Consider the following 20433-nt stretch of genomic DNA (forward strand, 5'->3'; position numbering starts at 1 on the left):
AAGTGAGATTTTTAGCTTTTAATGGTACATTTTAAGTGCTCTAAAAAAACAAGATGGCGATGGACATTATGTCAAACTACAGGTTTTAAAAGGGAAAAGGTTATTTGTTATTGAAAATAAGCTACTTGTTTAGTGAGGCTCACAACAAGAAGTTTGGAATAAGCATACCGGTGCTGGAATTTGATTCCTGAAGATTATTCCCATAAATTCCTGGTTAGACAAACTGCATCCATAATCATCACAGACTGTGTGCGCCCACTGAAAGGGGGAGGTCCTCTGTTTGTGCTGCACAGAGACACACACACTGTTTCTCTGGATACTCATGCGGCAGCGTTCACTTTGGGCCTTAAGTATCTGCAGTCCTCTGGGAGTCATCCGTCCATTGAGGAGTAGATTTCTGCAGAAACTCCAGTTTTCCATGACCCTGTCCCCGTCTCTGAGGGGGCTCAGGTCAGAGACGAGAGGGGACAGCAGCAGCAGCAGCAGCCACGGCCTCATTGTGCTGAGAAAGAGAGCCTGAAGGCAGCACAAACCCAGCAGTAATGCTCTTATCTTTACTGCATTTTTCTCATGTCACTTTGAATATGCAAACTGTGCAGCAAATAAAGGTTTGCTCTGTCAAACAAGGAGCTGAAATTACAAAGAGGGAACTTTTATTATCAGTTTAACAACAGAACGTTTTACAGGAGGGGTGTTTGTTTTGTGTTACTTCTCCACTTTAAATGTGTTGCTTTTGTACAACGGTCACAAGGACAAATTATACAACATGTTTCATTTCAGGCGAACTTAAAAGACAAATATATTTCCATGTTAATTAATCCTAGAATCATTTATTGTCTTTGCATTTAAAGCCTTTTATACTCAGAATACCACAACTTAATACTGCTGCAGTGGGTCAGTAATTTACTCTGTCCTCCTGCCTGAAATACTCACTACCTCACATGTTTTCTATTAATCTGCAACTTGAAATAGTCCCCAATAAATGCAATATTCACTCCCATTTTAGTAGCATTTCTTAAAAACTACAATACCCAGATGTTTGGGGAAAATGTTTCCAACTAAAAAGCAATTAAACAACGAATATGTCACCTGTTTTAAAGATTTACTTCCTAATTGGGGAAAAATGGGCTGATAGGCTGCAAACTTAGAACAGGCTAACTTTAAAAACAGAGGTAAGCTGTGTGTCGCAAGTTGAGACGATGTTGAGATATCACATTGTCCCTGCTCTTTTAAAGCAGGTGTAAAAGTATACTGCCCTGCACTAACTGTGTGAAAAAGGTTTGCATATAATCAGTCTTGGTCCTGAGGCTGATATCAGGACACGAGTCTTTATGTCATCGCACCTTCTCTGCAGCAGCAGGTAAGAATTCGTCCAGACGAGACGGTAAGTAAAGACTTTTTTTAACTGAAATGTGAAACAAACTGGTGCACGTGTTTTTGTGAATGATGAAAAGAAAGTATTTAATCTTCTGAAGAGAGTTCACTTTAGGTGGCTTAAGCAAACTCTTAGAACAACGATTTTGTTTACTCTCTTTTCCCGTGATAACGAGTAAATTTTCGGTTGTTTTTTTGAGATCCTCACTTATTTATCTCGAGATAACCAAGCTTGTTTTTTTGTCATAATGGGATCATTTTCTGCCGGGCTAAAAAACAGAACTACATGCTGGTCGCTGTGAGGTCACATGCCATGCTGCCACTGCCCGCACTAATGAGGGAAGTTAAGCCTGTGTCCATGTTTGTTTTGTGTTTTTGCAGCTCCGGGGATACGAGTTATGATCATGTGACGTTATGGTGGTGCAGCGATGTTATCTCGAGATAACAAAAATATAAGTTGAGATCTCAAGAAAAGAAGCAGAAATTACTAGTTTTCACGGGAAACTGGAGTAAATAAAATGTATGGATGCATACAACACAAAATTAACATTGCTGAATATTCGCTTTAGTTTTGCTTTCACCTCGCCTTCATGTGGCGTCTGAATTATTGAAAAAATAAGTTATGACTGAACTAAGCTTCGAGTTAGTAAAACAAGTTGGAAATTTGGAAAAGAGTTGACTTACTTCACATCGTGAGATGATGGAGGAGGAAAGTGAATGTTGGCTTAAAGGTCAAAACTTGTTATAAATGAATGTAGCGCAAATTTTGTTACATGTAATTTGTAATAAAGTATTCGGTTGCAACAATTAGCTGGTCACCTCAAGCGAGTAAAAGTGTTTTTTGTAGCGTCCATCTTGTTTCCACATTACGGTTTAATTTCAAGCTTCATATAGCTGCACTTTGTGACGTCACAAAGTGCAGTGTGTAGAAAAAACTGTGTTAGCCTGCAGACTGAGCTGAGCAGCCTGGGGATTACTCAAACATGCTTTTACCTACAGGTCTGAAACTTCACCCACGTTTAGTCTGGACATCCAACATTGTAACATTATATATAATAAAATCTTAAAATGTGAAACAGCATAATACCCGCTCTTTAAAGCACAGCTCTTTAAAGCTCTTTAAAACACACACAAGTTGGAAGAAACTTCTCAACTAGGGATCTGGGACAATCCTAGCAGCGCATGTAGGCAGGGATATTTCATGAGATTGAAGGGCTGAATTAAATGTCCACTTCACATGGCAAAGCTAATTAGCATCTTTGCTTCAGTTCAACTTTGGTTGCACTTTTTTGCAAAGTTCAGGCCTCAGCCTATAACAAAGCAGTGAGTGTGGTTGACCCCACTTGACACTAATCATGTAGAATAAACAAATACAAATTTAGCAGGAGCGATGGCCTTTCTCAGGCATCTGCATGTTTGCCTTTAAGAATTAAAGATAAAAAGTATGAAAATGTGCTTAAAAAGATGTTAGCTGGCCTAAGGGTTCTGTAAATATAAATGTTTAATATGTTCACAAACTTTGATCCAGCATTTGGGGAGTATCACTGATTATTCTTCTATTACAGCCTCAAGCAAGACCTGCAGTCCTGAGCAGTTACACAGCAGCCTTGACAAAATGGGAAACAGCAACACAGCATGCCAGATGAGCAACTACAGCAAAAGAAACGTGCGAGTGTTCGTCCGAGACAAGGCTCTGGAGATGGACGCCTTCATCACCTCGGAGTGCGGAGGAGATGATGAGACGAGCTCGTCTGTCCTTCCTGCAGGGAAAAAGTTCCCCTTTAAGAAGGACGCCGTCTGCGTGCGCCTGCTGGCCTCGCAGACGCGGGACGTGCCCTGGGACGCTCAGCACTTCCTGTCCGTGTTTTTGGAGGATGAAGACGATGAGAACATTTGTGCTAGAAAGATCATACACAACATGCCGCTGACTGCTCCGATGACTGTGCTGCTGTACGACGTGTAGATTAAATCCTTTATTCTCTCACAAAGTAGATTTTATTCCTTATGTTGCCTTGAGATGCAGGTCTAAATCAACTTGGAATATTTTCAAAATAAAGGTGTTTTAACTGCCGTTATCTCTCTTGATTGCTGCAATAAAATAACTGCCCAGCTTTAACAGTCCTCCTGCATTTGCGTGTGTCCTTACATTAACACATTCATGTTTGTGTTGCTCACATGGGGTTGGAAAGATGTGGGTGATTCTAACAAAAGATGATGCATTATGGGAATTGTAGGATCCACTGTTTGCAGAGATTGACAAAAACTAAAAGTCAAGACAAAACGTTGCATGCAGCAGTGCTTTCTGGCCATTAACTGTATATAAACGTTGCATCTGCACCTCCTCAAGAACAAAAATGAAGCCAAAATATCGCCGCCATCTTGTGCTTGTGACTCCGTACTGAAGTCCCGCCCCTTCTGCCACCCAAAATACACATTTAACTTACAGACAAAACGTCAAAGAGCCCTCAGGTGGGCTCAGTCTGCAGCAGAGCAGCTTCTTGTGTTGGTCTGAAGCAGATACTCACGGTTATGGAAAGTTCAATGACTGTAGTGTTAGTGTTATTCTCTTGCAGTTCCTCCTCTACTCTGCTACTCGGGAATGGCTGCAGGAGCCTGGTTTGTCAACAGAGCTGTCAATCATGAGGTCACACCCCCTTTTTAAATAATCAAATAACTAATTAAAAGTAAACTTGTCAGGAAAATGAACACTTGGGCATAAATCAGCATGATAAGAACTAACTATAATGACAGAAACCATGTGTATATTCATGTTATAGTTTGACTCATGTCCCATCTGTTAACATGGAGGAGGCCGGCTTTATGACCTATACAGCAGGGGGCGATAGACAAATTATGTAACTCTTACTCCAATTAACACAACATCCCTCTCTTGTTGCATGAAATAAAACTGTTGCTCAGCTTCGCATGTGTCGTTACAGTTACGTATCGATCTGGTCTCACCCTCCTTTCACGACTTTGATCATCTGCTTCGGTCCAGATCTCAGGATTGTGGCTGAACAGTGGAGGCTTTATCCACGCTGGAGGTCTGTGTGAAAATAGATGACATGGCAACGGGTCTCTGTATGGTTTTTTAAATGTTAACTTCCACCTTAAATCTGTGTAATAAAAAAACACATCTTATTGTTACTTTGATTCTAAATTCCACACGTTTAAATTCCTCATAATCTTATAATCTTTTCCAGATTTCCTGCAGCTCAGTCAACTCAACATGTAAAATAAGCACAAAGTAAGCTATTAATAAACCCGCTCTGAGATGTTAAACTACCTCCTGCTGAGTGTTCTGGATGCTGATTTGGTTATTTTTGGATGAGGCTTCATTTTCATAGAGATTCTAAATCAAGCTGAGATTCTGCTTTAAAATGTTGGACTCAACTCTAGTGAGGTCGTTTCATTAAAAGTCCCTCCTAGACTATCTGGACTGGTAGAGGCACACAGGAGAGGATTTAATTTTATCTGATGGATTGATTAGGCAATAGAGTCTGGCTTTTTATCTGCAATGTATATGTGTTTAGAAGTCTCAAGGGTGTCATTTTGGCTTTGAGTATAAATAATTAAAATCACTTTTGTTCCAAAACTGCTGAACTAAAGCTGCAGTGTTGTTTGATCCTGATGCAGTACCGGTCCAGACCACTAGAGGTCAGTGTACTGCAGTGCAGTGGTAACACCTCGGGATAGTGCACCATGTAGATTTAGATTGGATTAATGTGAAGACTGATACATTATGAAGCAAAAAATAAAGTACAACAATAAGAAGGACGTTAAGATAACACAATCTCAACAAACTACACAGCCAGGGTCATATTTTGGCTTTGTTCATCACATATTTGTATTCGGTTTTGCAATATGGGAGATATGTAAAAACAGAAAAGGAGAGAAAATTAAAGAGAGCAAAAGAAAATAGAGTAAAAATCAGAGCAAACAATAAAAGAAAAGTAAGTAAAGAAAGGATAAGCAAAGAAACAAACCTCTATTGTTGCAGTACCTATTCCGAACATTAAGAGGCAGTATTAAAACAGAACGAATATCAGCGTCCCAAATTGAAAGACGAAAAAGAAACTTACTTCCTGTAAGGTCAGAGTTCATCAGCTAGCCTGTCACAACATCTAGCTAGCATATAAGCTAACATCGCCCGAAAGGACCGTTTTCTCTGTAAAAATGGAAGTAAACCAGGCGAAACAGGAACATCTACTCGCATTAAAAGGTATTTTAATCTCCATTGCAAGAAAAAATAAACAGTGACTCCAGACGTTGTCGTAACAGTAGAACAGAACCGTTAAATTCTCCAGTGCAGTAGTCAGCTGTCATCTGTAATAGCGCGAGCTAAGGCAGTTTATGTTTATAATATGCAACAAAGATTGACTTATGCCAGGTGCAACTTTGCAAGAGATATGCATAACGTTATTACACCTCAAAGCTGCGTTGACAAATACAACTAGTAAAATATTGTAGCACAAACTGAGTCAGCAAGTTAACTTCGTTGTTTTTATGTTCCCGTTTATCTCCTATAGAAACTCGTTAACGGCTAAGTTAATGGGAAGCTACCATAGTCATGTGTCATGCAGCTCTCAAAACTTTGTAATCCTTAAAATTTCTTTATACAGTTTACTTTTTGAGAAATTGACCAGTCAAACGTTCAACCTCCCATATGTTTATTTTCTCTAGTTTATTCCTGTAGTCACTTAGCAGGTATAATGTGATCTTTACTGAATGTGCACAAAGCATACTTATTCATCATAATCCAACACTGTTGATAGATTATTGCCTGTTGTACTCTTTAATAAAAACATGGCTGCTTCTTGCATGACAGAGCATCTGCAAAGAAGCAAGAACAAGTTACAGGCATTAGGTCTGCTCAATACCAACCACCCTGTCTGTCAAATCACTGACCAGTGTCTCTACTTGTGTCTTTACAGTGATGCGGTTAACAAAACCGACACTCTTCACAAACTTGCCGGTGACATGTGAAGACAGAGATCTGCCAGGTAAGTTTGTTCAGCCTAGAGTTTCAAAAACACAGCTTCAATGTAATTGTCTGTAGTGTTTTACATATCCATAGCTTGATCTTGCAGTGTATGTTTCTTCCGCTTGGCGTTATCTCATCACTTCTTAGCTCAGATGTGGACATGGCAATCTGGAGCATTTTGACAGGGAATTCGTTTTATACATGTTTCTGTCGGTGGCTGATCACAACATGTGATTGGACTCCTTGAGCACAACCCATAAAATCAATGGACAGTGTTTGGTTTTATAAGTTCATTACACAGCTGGTGAAAATCCATTTTAAGATTCATTGTTAGATTATGTAACCTGCATGTCTTGAGACTGCTGAAGGAAACCGGAGCACCTGTCGGAAACCAAAGCAGACACGTGGAGTGCGTGCAAGCTCCACGCAGTCTGCCATATCAGGTTTAAACACAGTTCTTACAAGTGAGCCACAGTTAAAATTGTTTCAGCTTGGTCATCACAGACTCCACAGACAAGTTAAAGAGAAAATCATGAACTTCTTTTTGCATACAAATTGTGTTTTTGTAGTTTATTGTTTGTCTGTTTTCATCGCTTATGTTGTACTTTTGTTTTTGTTTAGTAGAATGCAGATAGCAGCTGCTAAATAAATCTTACTTGGAAGCTTCCAACCAACCAGATTTTCTTTTCCTTTTTTTAACATGCACGATCTACAACAACACAGCAGTAAGAACTAGTAAGGCTTTGCCAGGCCCCCACTGATGTTTTATTCCGTTTAATTCAGTCGGTGATTGTGATTTGTCAGTTTGGCTTTGTAAAATTGCTTCAACACAAATGCCAAACCGAAGTTAATGCAACCGTTTTATTACATTCTATCATGCACGTACAAAAGCAACATTATCTCTGAGAGCAGGCTGGGTGTCTTGCTTCCACTTTCTATTTCTCAGAGAGCTTTGCTTCTGCTTTTCTGACTCCTCTTCAAAATAAAAGAGTTCATTAGGTACACCTGAAATCTTTTCCTAAGCTGTCATAGAGGTGTTAATTCAATGATATTTCAGCGTCAAGGTCATAATCGGTGGTGGGGCTGCACTGAGCTGCATTATATTCAGAGGTGTTTCTAATACTCTGGCCCCCTCATGTGTGTAAGTAGGGAGGACAAAAAAATCAGAGGCACATCTCAATATTATATAATTCAGTACAACACACCTTTAACTATGACCTCAGTAATAAACATGATTGAATTTACACACGTCTGACTCTCAACAAAACAAAAGTCAACAAAACTTCATAAAAACGTGCTGTTGTATTGAACTGCATTGGATTGTACAGGTGTACCTAATGAAGTGGCCGGTGAGTGTTTTCTGTGGTTGCATCAACAAAATCCGGCTCAAGACGGCACACGTCCATGTTTATGTTCAAATATTGATTACAGGAAACAACAGCCAATAATAACTTTATTTATATAGCACCTTTAAAAACAGAATGTTTACAAAGTGCTTTGACAGACGAAGCAAAGGCAGGAAGTCTGGAGGATTACGGAATACAAAACAGATTTAAGGAACTTTCAACAATGAGGCCAAACCGAGGGTGTTCAAAAGAAGAAAAATGGACAAAACAGGAACAGAGGCATTTCGAGCAATAAGCCGCTTTGAAACCTGATCTTCAAAGGTCCCGAGTTTGTCTCTGTGATCCTCCCTGCAGAGCACAAAATGCTCAAACACTTTTATCAAACCTGTCAAAACTGTGTCTACATCTCAGACAAGGCGGAGAGCTTTATTTACGCAGCACATTTCACACACAGAGACATTTTAAAGAGCTCGTAACAGGGAGAGGGGTGCATTAGAGTGCTACGTAAAAACAAAGACGAATGAATTAAAATACAATAAAATTAATTGTTAGAATTCAGAATGCAATAAGTTGAGTAAAAATCAGCTGCAGAGCAGATAAGAGGTCATTAAAGGGCCAGTTCAACAATTTTAAATCTCAGTCCTATCATGCTGTTACGGGGAGCTAACGCCATTATGGTAGAATAAAAATGCAACTTGGCTCTGTGCCTTTGGAGGACGCTATCTGCTTCTCCAATGGGCCCTGGAAAACCTCCGACAGACTACATAAAGCCGTCATCTGGCGGAGGCCAGGGAGCTCGCTAAACTCCCCTTCCTCAACCCAGGACGCCCGCCTCCGATGTCGTGTCTCGTTCAAAATCGTCAGGTTTGAAATGTAGACTGCAGACCTGAAGATTTTTAGACAATCCACCGGTATATTCTCGTCGTATTTCAGATTCGCTCTGAGCCGTTGCCTGCAGCGAAACGGTAGTATTTCACTCCAGCGTCTCTCGCTGGGCCCTTCCTTTCAGAGGGAGGGGCGCAATGCACGCCGGGTGTTGTAGGAATGTAGAATGGGCGAAACCACGAGCTGTTTGTACGACTTTCTCCACAGCTATGGCGCCAATTTCAAATATTATTGCTCCCTTAGATTACAGAGAACAGCAGCTTTGACTGACAGCGGCTTTTCCAGGGGTGAACTGCTCCTTTAATAAGTTGTAGGCTTCCCTAATGTAACAAAGTAAAGAAAGCGTAGTAGAGAAGAATCATGTCACAGGAGAGAACAACAGATTTTTTAACTTACATCGACACAGTTCACAGGTTTTACAAAAAGTACAGGCGAGTTCATGGAAACAAATGTTAACAGAAGAAATACTATCCTGCTGCACTTTAACTTGGTGCAGGTGTTTATGTCGTCCTGGCACAGACATAATGAGCTGTGCATTACAACAGAGACAAACATTTTGTTAGGCGGTTTGTCAGGTCTCATGTGTGCTGCAGCTCTCAGAGGAACATGATCCAAATCCATCAACAGATGTCACGTATACATTACACGCACGTGTTGTGTTTTTATAGGGGATTTGTTCGGTCAACTTATGAGGGAGGACCCGTCCACCATCAAAGAGGCAGAGACTCTGATGCTGGGGGAGATGCTCACGCTACCACAGAACTTTGGGTAATAAATGTTACTTTGCTGTGAATAAAAGTTCCTTTTGTTGGGAAAACTTGTGAGCGTGATTTGACTTCCTGTGTTTTTGCTTTACACAGGAACATTTTCCTTGGTGAGACCTTCTCCAGTTATATTAGTGTGCACAACGACAGCAACCAGGTTGTGAAGGACATTCTTGTGAAGGTAATCAAACATCGCTGTCACTTTAAACACTTATTACAAAAGCACGACCGATACAAGCCACTCACAGATACACTGGTGTCGGCGTACGGGGTTACTTTTGAGTCTTTATTATGCAATCAAAAAATACATTTGAGAGCAAGGCTGTTGACACTGCAATCAAAAGATGTTTTATTGCAAAAATACATTTGTGATTAAAACATATTCAGAGCTTGACAACATCTACTGTGAACAAGAGAGTGAGTTTAGAAGACGGAGTCAGTGGACAGTGGAGCCTGCAGGTCTGCAGCCGGACCCCTCTGCCTCCTGTCTCCGATCGAGACTGGCCAATAGACACGTGTTCAGAGGAGGTCCCGCCCACCAGATTCAGCTCAACAACTCGCAAAACTTTTCGATTCTCCAACAAAACTTTTGAATTTTCAAAAAATAAACTTGTGTTTGCAAGCAAAAGTCTTTGATTCGCACTAATGTGTTTTAATCACAAATATATTTTACTTGCAACAAAACATTTCTTGATTGCAGTGTTGAAAGTTTTGCTTTCAAATAAATTTTTTGATTGCATAATAAAGACACAAAAGTAACCCCATGGTCTATTATAAAAGCAGCTGTAGAGAGACAGGACATGTGGGGAGCAGAGAGTGGGGGGTGACATGCACCAAATGATCGGCAGACCGGGAGTCGAGTCTGCGATCAGTGCGTCGAGGACTGTCTCCTCTATCCATAAACGCCTGCTCTACCAGCTGAGCTAAACCAGCGCCCCATTAAAAAGTGTTTAAAGAACATTTATTGTGTAAAGAATGCTTTGGTTGATTTATAGACGTTATCATCATGTTTGTGCAGCAGAGTGCCGTCCAGCTGTTGCTCAGTAGGCTGGGCACTGTCTGAGTGTCACAGCTGCACAATGATTATTGTAACTATACTAAGTTATACCTTTATAGTCATGCCATTGCTATAACCACATTAAAAGGTCTATTTTGGGGCGCTGGTGTAACTGAGTGGCTAAACCGACGGCCCATGTAGAGAGGCTACAGTCCCTGATGAGGGCTCGTCTCCCTCCTTGGGCCCTTTGCTGCGTGTCATCCCCCATTCTCACTTCCCCCTCTCCAACATTATCCACTGTCCTCTCTATCACTAACGGCATAAAAAGCCAAAACAAGGGGGAGGGGCTACGCGGTCACTCCAAATACCGTCAGCCAATCGTGGCTAAGGTCTGACCTTTGAATGGCAGGAGGAAGGAGAGGCTCTGAAAAATAATTAATTTGTATATTTAAAATATGTCCCCTTTAAACCCCTGTTTTTCCCCTAACTCTCCCGCTGTCCGCCGCAGGCTGATCTACAGACCAGCTCACAGAGACTCAACCTGTCTGCATCAAACTCTGCAGTAGGAGAACTCAAACCTGAATGCTGCATTGACGACGTTATCCACCATGAAGTCAAAGAAATCGGAACACACATGTGAGTATAAATCCTCCTGTAAAATCGCTCCCTTGTTTTGCTACAACGCTTCACAGCAACAACCCAGAACCTCCTCTCTTCTCCTCTCTTTCCAATCCACAGCTTAGTTTGCGCCGTCAGTTACACCACGCAGTACGGGGAGAAGCTCTATTTTAGAAAGTTCTTCAAATTCCAGGTGAGATGTATTTGAGCTTTATTATTAGATGACCCTGGTAAACTCTTGTGAAAGCTTGGAGGAGACCTGAGAAATGTCACAGGTCTACAACAGAGCAAAAAGCAATTACCATCCGAGCTGTGGATTTTATGCCCTGTGGTCTTTGGTCCTGAGTTTGTGAACCACTTGTAATCCTATTCCCTTCCCTTCAGCGAGACCTGTGTAATCCTCTCCATAGCCTCAGATTTCCACACTGATTTAGACATTGTTGCATGGAAATAAAACTCCTGCAGACATGGAGCAGTGCGAGAAAACTTCAACGTTCAGTTTTCAATCTATTTTGAATCAGGTTTTGAAGCCGCTGGACGTGAAGACAAAGTTCTACAATGCAGAGGTAAGTTAGCCGCTCTCACACCTCACCGACACCAGCTGCAAATTATGAACAAGTGTTCCTGTCAACATACAGACTCATGTTTCCTTCCATGTCATTCTGCAAATAGAAGAACTGTCTTGTATGACATGCAAGTTCTTACTGTAGCTGTGTAACATGCTTCATATCATATTTCATCTCATAGGAATGTTTACAGATGCTAATAGGAGCAGTTAGTAAAAGACAGGACTCAAGGAAAACGCTCGTCTTCCAGAACTTAAAGGGGAATTCTGGTATTTTTGAACCTGGGCCATTTATTTTGAACTTATTTTGGGGTCTAAATGACTAACAGGAAGCAAAGGTTTGGAGTTGCTCCAGCAGATCGCTTCAGCCGGCTGTATTTCTGCAAACTAATCTTTCAGGGGAAATGCACCCGATCAAAGTACATCAACTAAAGTGCTTCTTATAACCCCTGAAAGGCTCATATTTTTATTATAAATTACAACAAGGATCCCTGCAGACAAAGACAAATAGTTCAAGACAAAGTTCCAGAAGCAACCTCTTTATTGCTCTCTTCAAAGCCACCAGACTCCATCGACAGAAACAGTCATTTTACCGTTCAAAACACAGGAGTTGCTGATCAACCGCTGCCTTAAAGGGCCAGTTCCTTGATTTTCAACCTCAGCCCTATCATGCTTATTATGGGGAGCTAACGCCATTATGGTAGAAAAAAATGCAATTTGGCTCTGTGCCTTTGGAGGACGCTATCCGCTTCTCCAATGGGCCCTGGAAAACCTCCACCAGACTACGTAAACGCGTCATCTGGCGGAGGCCAGGGAGCTTGCAAAACTACACTTCCTCAATATAGGACATCCGCCTCCGATGTCGTTCAAAATCCTCTAGTTTAAAATGTAGACTGCAGACTCGAAGATTTTTTAGACGGTCCACCGGTATGTTCTCGTCGTGTTTCAGATTCTGTCCCGCTCTGAGCCGTTGTCTGCAGAGAAACGGTAGTATTTCACTCCAGCGTCTCTCGCTGGGCCGTTCCTTTCAGAGAGAGGGGCGCAATGCATGCTGGGTGTTGTAGGAATGTAGGATGGGCGAAGCTGTTTGTGCAACTTCCTCCACAGCTATGGCGCCAATTTCAAATATTATTGCTTCTATTGATTACAGAGAACACCGGCTTTGACTGACAGCGGCTTTTTCAAGGGGCGAACTGCTCCTTTAATTTGTTTGTGTTGTGTTGGGTCAGAGCAAGCCCTTTAAAACCCGAAAGTCGCACAACAACACAAACAAACTAAATGTTAAAGGCAGAGGTACAACGGAAACTCCTGAACTCTGCTGGGTAAAATTAGCGTTTTTTTCAATGGAGTCTGGTGGCTATGAAAAGGGTGGAAATGGCTGTTTTTTATCAAAACTAAAAAGTCTTTCTCTGTAGAAACCCTTGTTTTAATGTTTTCAGACAGTTTTAACATCAATCAGAGCCTGTAGGTCACAAAAACAAAACTTTACTGTGCATATTTTGATCAGTCATTGTCCAGCCTTTACAGCCTGTTTTGCAGCTGCTGGCTAAAACAATCTACTGGAGCAATTCCAAATCAAAGTTATCTTACCTATTAGTCACGTAGACCCCAAAGTTAGTAAAATAGGGCCCAGATTTCAAACTAAAAGCATTTCCCCAAACAGGAAAATATTCTGAGTATTAGTGTCTCGAGAGCTGGAGATGAAGCGTTTTCCTCGAAGAGCCAACAAGCTTTTTCCTTTTCCTCATTTTCCACACCAGTAGCTTTTTATATTAGCCTGATGCAAATATTCATTGTCATCGTCTCAAGCATGTAACTTCATTTGTTTTATTATGTCTTGTATTTTATTTTCTCCATTAGAGTGACCTCAGTTCTGTGGTAATTGTTCCTTCTGTTCTCATTGCTGAACATTAGCTTCTCTTAATCCTTTTTGGTGCAGCAGACTTTTTGTTGTCTTTCTGGGGCCAACAGAAAGGTGCAAAGTGGAAGAATGGAAAGTGATTAACACCTGCTCGATAGTCACAGATAAACAAGTACCTTCATTCATTTTAACTCTGCTAGCCTTTTCACATGAACTTTCCATTCTTCTTCTTTTGCCCTTTCTTTGGACGCTCATGCTTTCTTGCAAACTCATCCTACACAGGGCTTGGACTTTTGAAATTAAAGTGTGTGGTGTTAAATTGCGATGGGAGGGGATTTCATTGATTTATACATTCATCATAAGTGAGGAATTTTAAGATGACACTATGATTGTTCTCATTTTCTATTCACCAGGATGTAAATGATAATGTAATACTGCAGACATGAATGATGTTGCTTTAAAGGCTTTTGATTCAAAATTTAACGTATGTGTTGCTTGTTTGAGGGTTACAGTGTAATAAAAGAGGCCAGTTCTGGGGCTATTCTGGTATTTTCAAAGCACAGCCTTGTTTTTACATATTTGGGGATCTAAATGATTAATATGTGCAAACACCTTTGGAATTACTCGAGCAGTTTGTGTCAGCTGGCGGCAGGGAACAGGCCGTAATGGCTGCAACATAATCCTGCAAACAAACCTGATCAAACTCTGTCCAACGGAAGTTCTTGTTTTTGCCACTGGCAGGCTCAGATTGCTTTTATCAGTTATAATTACAAAAAGGATCCCTACAGAGATAGACTTCTTTGTTCCAGACTAAAGCCCCTTTTTACACTGCCAGTTTAAGGTGTGATTGTTACGCCTCTGTTACTTTACGTCTTCTATGTAAAACGCACAGAGGCGGAAAGGTCGGAAACAACTTCGCCCCACCTTTCCGCCTCTGTGCGTTTTACATAGAAGACGTAACGTTGAAGTCGTTCCGCCTCTGAGCCGGCATCAGAGGTAGTAACAGAGGTGAAATGGCGTCTGTGTAAATAGCGGAGCCGGCAGGGCGGAACAGCGGCATGTATGTGAAGCGTGCGTTGTTTGTTTACACATTGCGCACATTTTGTTTACGCAATGCTGGAATGCTGTAAAAACACACACATTACACCATCATTGCTTGGTTCAATGTAAAATGGCAAAGGCTGCATGACCGCGAAGGTTCCTTATGCTGCTGAAGCTGAACCGCAGTGTAAAAAGGGCTTAAGATGCTTATTTTAAACCAGAAACAGCCGTTACATTACTTTCTTTAAAGCTACCGGACTCCATTGGGAAAAACAGTAATTTTACCTTGCAGAATTCAGGACTTACTTGTTCACCGCTGCCTTGTTTGTTTGTTTTTTTTAGGTATAATGTGTTACACAAACACAGTGTTCGATCTGAACTAACCAATTAAAACACCAAAATCACACAATAACACAAACACACCAACCGGTCAACTCCAGAGTTCTTTAATTTAAAAGTAGTGTATTTTTCAATGGAGTCTGGTGGCTTTGAAAAAAAGCAATGTTATGGCTGTCTCTGGTTAGAAAAAGGGATCTTACCTTTACACAAAAGGTAAATCTCTGCAGGGTTTCTCTTTGTGATCATTTGAGCTTGTCACTTTTAATGGACGGACTTTGATCAGAATTTCTCCCCCCAAGGGATTAGTTTTCAACCGCTGCTGCCCGTATCATGTCTGCTAGCTGGAGCGATTCCAAAACGTTATGTTTATTTATTTCGAGCCAAAATATGTAGAAATAGGGTTCAATTTTAAGGTCTTACTGTCAGTGATTATAAGAAACTACTCATCTGTCCCAATCATCTACCAGTGGGTCCTAATTGTTTACGGTTAATGAGACAGATATATTTGTGTGTTACACATTGAGGTTTCAGGTATTGGTTACTGGAATGGCTTTGCATGAACAGAGGTGCTAAGCTCTGTGATTTAACATTAACCTGGTTCAGAATGGTTCCTGGTCAGTTCTTATGTGATGACTTGCAGGCATGAACTAATCTCTGCTTCTCTCTCATTGTATCTGACGGTATAGTAGAGGTTGCACTGGAAGTTTGACACTGTTACTTTTCAAAGCATCGACTAGTTGCCTACATAAAAAAACAATTAAGTAAAACCACTTATTGGTAACAAAACAAGCTGAATATTTTCAAGATAAAGGAGAGCAGCACAGTGATTAGATCCCCTGTGAGAGGCTCTGATGCAGACGAAATGGCAGCCTTTAATACAATTATTGATTAACACAACTAGTCGATGTTTAGAAGACTTTGAATGACTTGCCGACTCTTAAAAAATCATCGTGCAACCCCTACTGTATACTCTGCTGGTCAGCACCTGTACTAACATGTCCTCTAAGGTTCACTGAGCAACTTCATAGAACTCGGTTTGTTTCATGTTTTTATTCAGAGTTCGGTTAATAAATGTTATTCACTTCACTACAACTCTCACATCACCTAGTTTAAAGGATGGGTTCACATTTTTTCCAAGTGTCTCAAAGCATCGCTCACGTGCCCATTGGTACATTCAAAGAGTTAGAGCTGTTAGTAATCGTTCATCCTGCTCATATCAGCCCTTAAAAAGATCTGCTCCTAACCTCCAAGTGTGCAAGAAGTCATTCTTACATTAGTCAAATAGTGTCATGTCCTATTTTGTTTCCCCCCGACCTCTGAACTCATCGGCTATAGTCTGATGACGATACAGCCTCTGGGGACAACGGTGAACATGTCGAGCGTGTAGCCAGTGGTTTATAAAAGACTTCCAGTCAAGACGCCCTTTTTTCGCGTGCTGCACTGTTAACAGAAAAATAACCAGTTTGTCTTTTTATCTTTGCCGAAATTTCAACATCAAGATGCAGATCAGTAAAAAGTAAAAATGAAGCTTTATCGGGTCTGTCCTCAAGACGAGAAGAAAACTACTTTTAAAATGAGCAGTTTGTTGAGCGGAGGTCGGATCATTTCTGACGCATTCGAGGAAGTCGGGAAATCTGAAAAGCTTTCCAGACACAGCGTCAGGGGAATTTATCTCAAGCTTGATTTTAGATCTAGAACAGATTGTTAGCTGAACTTGCTGCAGTTTATAGAGATTAATAAGCAGCTAAATCGTCTTCAGATAGCCACTGATGGGAGTCAGGATGTCATTACGGCGCATCACATTCTGCCTGCTTTTGCTCTCTACGGACTGATTTTCCTACATACGCCGCAGCCTGCTGATACGTGATTGAACAATATTACTTGGACTACATCCATAAAAACCGCGTCCCTGCTTATAGAGATTTGTTTCCCCTAACTGTTTTCTTCCTGAACTGCTGAAAAGGTATAGTAAAACAGTTTCATACTAATAAGGAGAAGCCTTATTGTTTTGTCTCACATCTTGTTGCTCCTAAGGTACACAGATCTGATAGTCCAAGGAAATCCTAAATGGTTCCTTTAGCTTGTTGTCTGAGTTTCTGCCACAGTCTAAAGTCATAACAATATTAGACAAAAAAGCAGCTGAAATAAGAGTATATATGAATAAGTGACTTGGCGTGTCAAAGCCCAATGAACAAAAAACAAACTGCCTCACAGCTGCACACTTGCGTCCATGTACAGATGCTCAGTCCTCGATGCAGCGGCTCCGGGCTCGACTCAGTCGTCCCCACTCTCTCCTCCCAAATTTCCAACTCCATCCACCGTCCTATCAAATAAAGGCAAAGGCCAAAAACATACTCTTTAAATATATGAATGCTGAAATACAAAAAGTATTGCCTCTGAGCAGGGCCAGGGAAATAATGTCCCCAGGATGTACTTTAGACCCTGATCCCTGTGGTGGAAATACACTGAGCTTCACTAAGACTACTAAAGCCTCCTATTAGCTACAAACTTTAATGATGTTTTAAGGGGGTCTTTGGTGTCTCTTACTTTGAAATCCTGAACAGGAAGACAATAACAGCCATCAGTCTCAGGATAGACTTGGAATAATGTGAACCTGTGTCTTTAAGGCCGTAGGATTTTGCACCAACCCTAACCACTCTTAATACCTAACGATGAAGTCGATGTGTTGCTCAGTTGGCCTTGGAGGTTATGCGTTTGTTCTTAGCTCTTAGAAACAAATACTAGTTTGACTTGTGGCTTCTGGGCTGCAGACGGATGAAGTGTTCCTGGAGGCTCAGATCCAGAACATCACGACTTCACCGATGTTCATGGAGAAGGTCTCTCTGGAGCCGTCCATGATGTACAACGTGACAGAGCTCAACACGGTCGCGAGTGGAGAACTAGGGTAACAGCACTTGAGTATTTCTTATGTTAATGCAATAGGGAAATAACTGTAGGTATTTACAGTCTCTATCATTTCACTTGTAGAGAGTCCACATTCGGGAAGATGTCCTACCTGCAGCCCATGGACACACGGCAGTACCTGTACTGCCTGAAGCCGAAGCCGGAGTACGCAGAGAAGGCCGGAGTCATCAAGGGCGTGACGGTGATAGGAAAGCTGGACATCGTCTGGAAGACAAACCTCGGGGAGAGAGGGCGGCTACAGACCAGCCAGCTGCAACGAATGGTATTAGGATGCTTGTTTGATGTGTCCTAAGCTCTTAGGAACCTTTCCTAGGGACTCCTGGAGGTTTCCATCTCAGAGTTCAGGGGCTAAATGAGGGTTAGGGTTAGCTCAGTCGTTAAATCAAGGAGACTGCATTGGATAGAATTGGAAAAAATGTAATGCTTAATTGCAGGTGATGTGTTAATGAGTCAACAGGCTGGGAGAACCTTTTCTTCCCTTGAAAGATGCTTGTGGGACTAAAAGAATTCAGGTGCAAGCATAGCTCTATATTTCTTTTTGTGCTATCCATGTCTGTCCTCCAGGCTCCAGGCTACGGAGACATCAGGCTGTCTTTGGAGATGATCCCTGACACCGTCAACCTCGAAGAACCTTTCGAAATCATCTGTAAAATCACAAACTGCAGGTCAGTTTAAAAGAACTATTAAATCCTTAAAAAATACATATTTTTTAAAATAATTTTTTGGAGCCTCTCCTTCCTCCTGAACCGAACAAGCCATTTTGCGATTCAAAGGTCAGACCTAATGGTGCGTTCCTGTTGTACTGGGAATTTCCGAGTTCCCAGGAAATTTCCGCTGGAATGCCCCTGAAGTCGGATTTCTGACTCGGAAAGTCGGAGGAATCTCACCAACCCCGACCTCATATCTCCGTGCATCAACAGTAAATAAAGCTGTAGTGTCCACTGTTTATTATCACTTCTGTCTTATTTGTGTCTCAATTAAATCAGCCGTACTCACATGTCTGACTTCTATCTGTGGACATGTTGTTATGGTGTTTGTACGCGCAAAATACCGCATAATGCGTCGTTATCGACTGGTATAGCTAACAATGGCTAAAGCTAGAGCGCAACTTGGGTGCGACGTCATTCCCAGTTCCGAGTTCTGACTTCCAAGGTAAATGGAACGCACCGTTAGCCACGATTGGCTGACAGTATTTGGAGTGACCGCATAGCCCCTCCCCCACATGTGTAATCGGGAGCGGCCGCACTCCAAAGTTTTAGAAAACATGGCTGCTGTAGGATCGGTTATTCGGCCTTATATGTACGAACCAGAATCGCCAGCAGGTATCTGTAAATCAGGTAAATGTGCATTTAAATCTTGGCAACAACTCGACTACAAGCTAGAGCAAGGAGGCAGCATGAGGTGAATGACGGTGAATGACGATTGGTCGATTTCAGCGAGAGCCCTGCAGCTGTTCTGAACGGCCCATTTCAGAGGCGACCTTTTTAAAAACTTTTAAAGATATGACATCTTTAAATAACTGAATTAAAACCAGCTTTTTGTCACCTTTGCATTGTAGTGAAAGAACCATGGACCTGGTCCTAGAGATGTGTAACACCAGGTCGATCCACTGGTGTGGTGTTTCAGGGCGACAGCTGGGGAAACTGAGTCCCGGAGCCTTCCTCTCTCTGCCCCTCACGCTCCTCTCGTCCGTCCAGGGTCTGCAGGTACGACCCGGAAAACCTTTAGCTCACATCCTCTCGCTGTTCTCTCTCACTCACATCGTGTTCTTTTCTTTATTTCAGAGCATTTCTGGATTAAGACTCACGGATACATTCTTGAAGAGGACGTACGAATATGACGACATCGCACAAGTGTGTGTGGTCTGCCCGTTTACGAGCCACGAGTGCTAGTTTTAACGACCTTTTTGCATTTTAGATATGAATGGACCAACAGTGAGATTCTGCACATTTCACTCTCTTTTTGCAACCTGCGTGGGATTAAACTGTATTTTAAAATGAATTGTGAATAATATAAATCTCTTTCTTTGAAAATAATCATGTAAATGTGCATAAATGTTAATAAATCTCTGTAATCTTTGATTTGTTATTGCTTTTCATTGAGTGCAGTGTGATGTCATCGCCCACAGACAGAAGTAATCACCTCTGCACTGATTTGATAAACAGTTTGGCTTTGCAGTTTCAGGACCTTCCTGACCGGTAACAGCCTGCCTCTGTCACACTTTAAAGCCCCAGCTTGTGATCTCCAGACCCAAGATGAGGTAACATGATGTCACTATGACATCATCAGGGATATTTTCAGGCTAAAAAGGGCGATGATGGTGGAGTGAGTTATTCAGAAAGTTTAATCTGGATCAGAATGAGCTTTAAATCTTCACTATCCAGGGTCAGATAATCCATATTACTTTTGTGCCTGTTCTTCAGATCAGATTGGATCATCCTGGATTACCAGTGCTATGACTTTAAGTATTAAGTGTGAATGTGAGAGTGTAATTTATGTAAAAACTAGTTTGATATTGAAAGCTATGTGGCTGATTTGGCTCTCTCTGAAAGGCCTTAAATGTACACTAATGTGTGCATGAAATATAGATAAACGTACACAGCTCTGGAAAAATTAAAAGAGCACTCTGATTGTCCTTAAATCAGCATCTCTCTCTGCATGTCATGGCCGGCCCAATCCACATCTGAACCATTGATAACCTCCTGAATGTGATCAAGAGGAAGATTGACGGTCT

The 20433-nt window shown here is 41.5% G+C and overlaps 1 protein-coding gene across 2 annotated transcripts; it reads left to right on the plus strand.

Moving 5' to 3' along the window:
- Positions 1-5473: 5473 nt before the first annotated feature.
- Positions 5474-19754, plus strand: trappc13 (trafficking protein particle complex subunit 13). Of its 2 annotated transcripts, XM_069673275.1 has the most exons (13): positions 5474-5596; positions 6309-6377; positions 9258-9357; positions 9450-9534; positions 10859-10986; positions 11089-11161; positions 11490-11534; positions 13394-13411; positions 17546-17679; positions 17763-17961; positions 18264-18364; positions 19258-19405; positions 19484-19754. In XM_069673275.1, the coding sequence occupies exons 1-13, from the start codon at positions 5551-5553 to the stop codon at positions 19589-19591; spliced, it is 1254 nt and encodes a 417-aa protein (XP_069529376.1). In that variant the 5' UTR covers positions 5474-5550; the 3' UTR covers positions 19592-19754. The 2 variants fall into 2 exon arrangements, with proteins under 2 accessions (XP_069529376.1, XP_069529377.1); XM_069673276.1 differs by lacking the exon at positions 13394-13411.
- Positions 19755-20433: the final 679 nt, after the last annotated feature.

The sequence above is a fragment of the Semicossyphus pulcher genome, unplaced genomic scaffold, assembly GCF_022749685.1.
Source record: "Semicossyphus pulcher isolate SPU_LCO1_2020_fin unplaced genomic scaffold, fSemPul1.0.p SCAF_22, whole genome shotgun sequence".
Taxonomy (NCBI): Eukaryota; Metazoa; Chordata; class Actinopteri; order Labriformes; family Labridae; genus Semicossyphus; species Semicossyphus pulcher.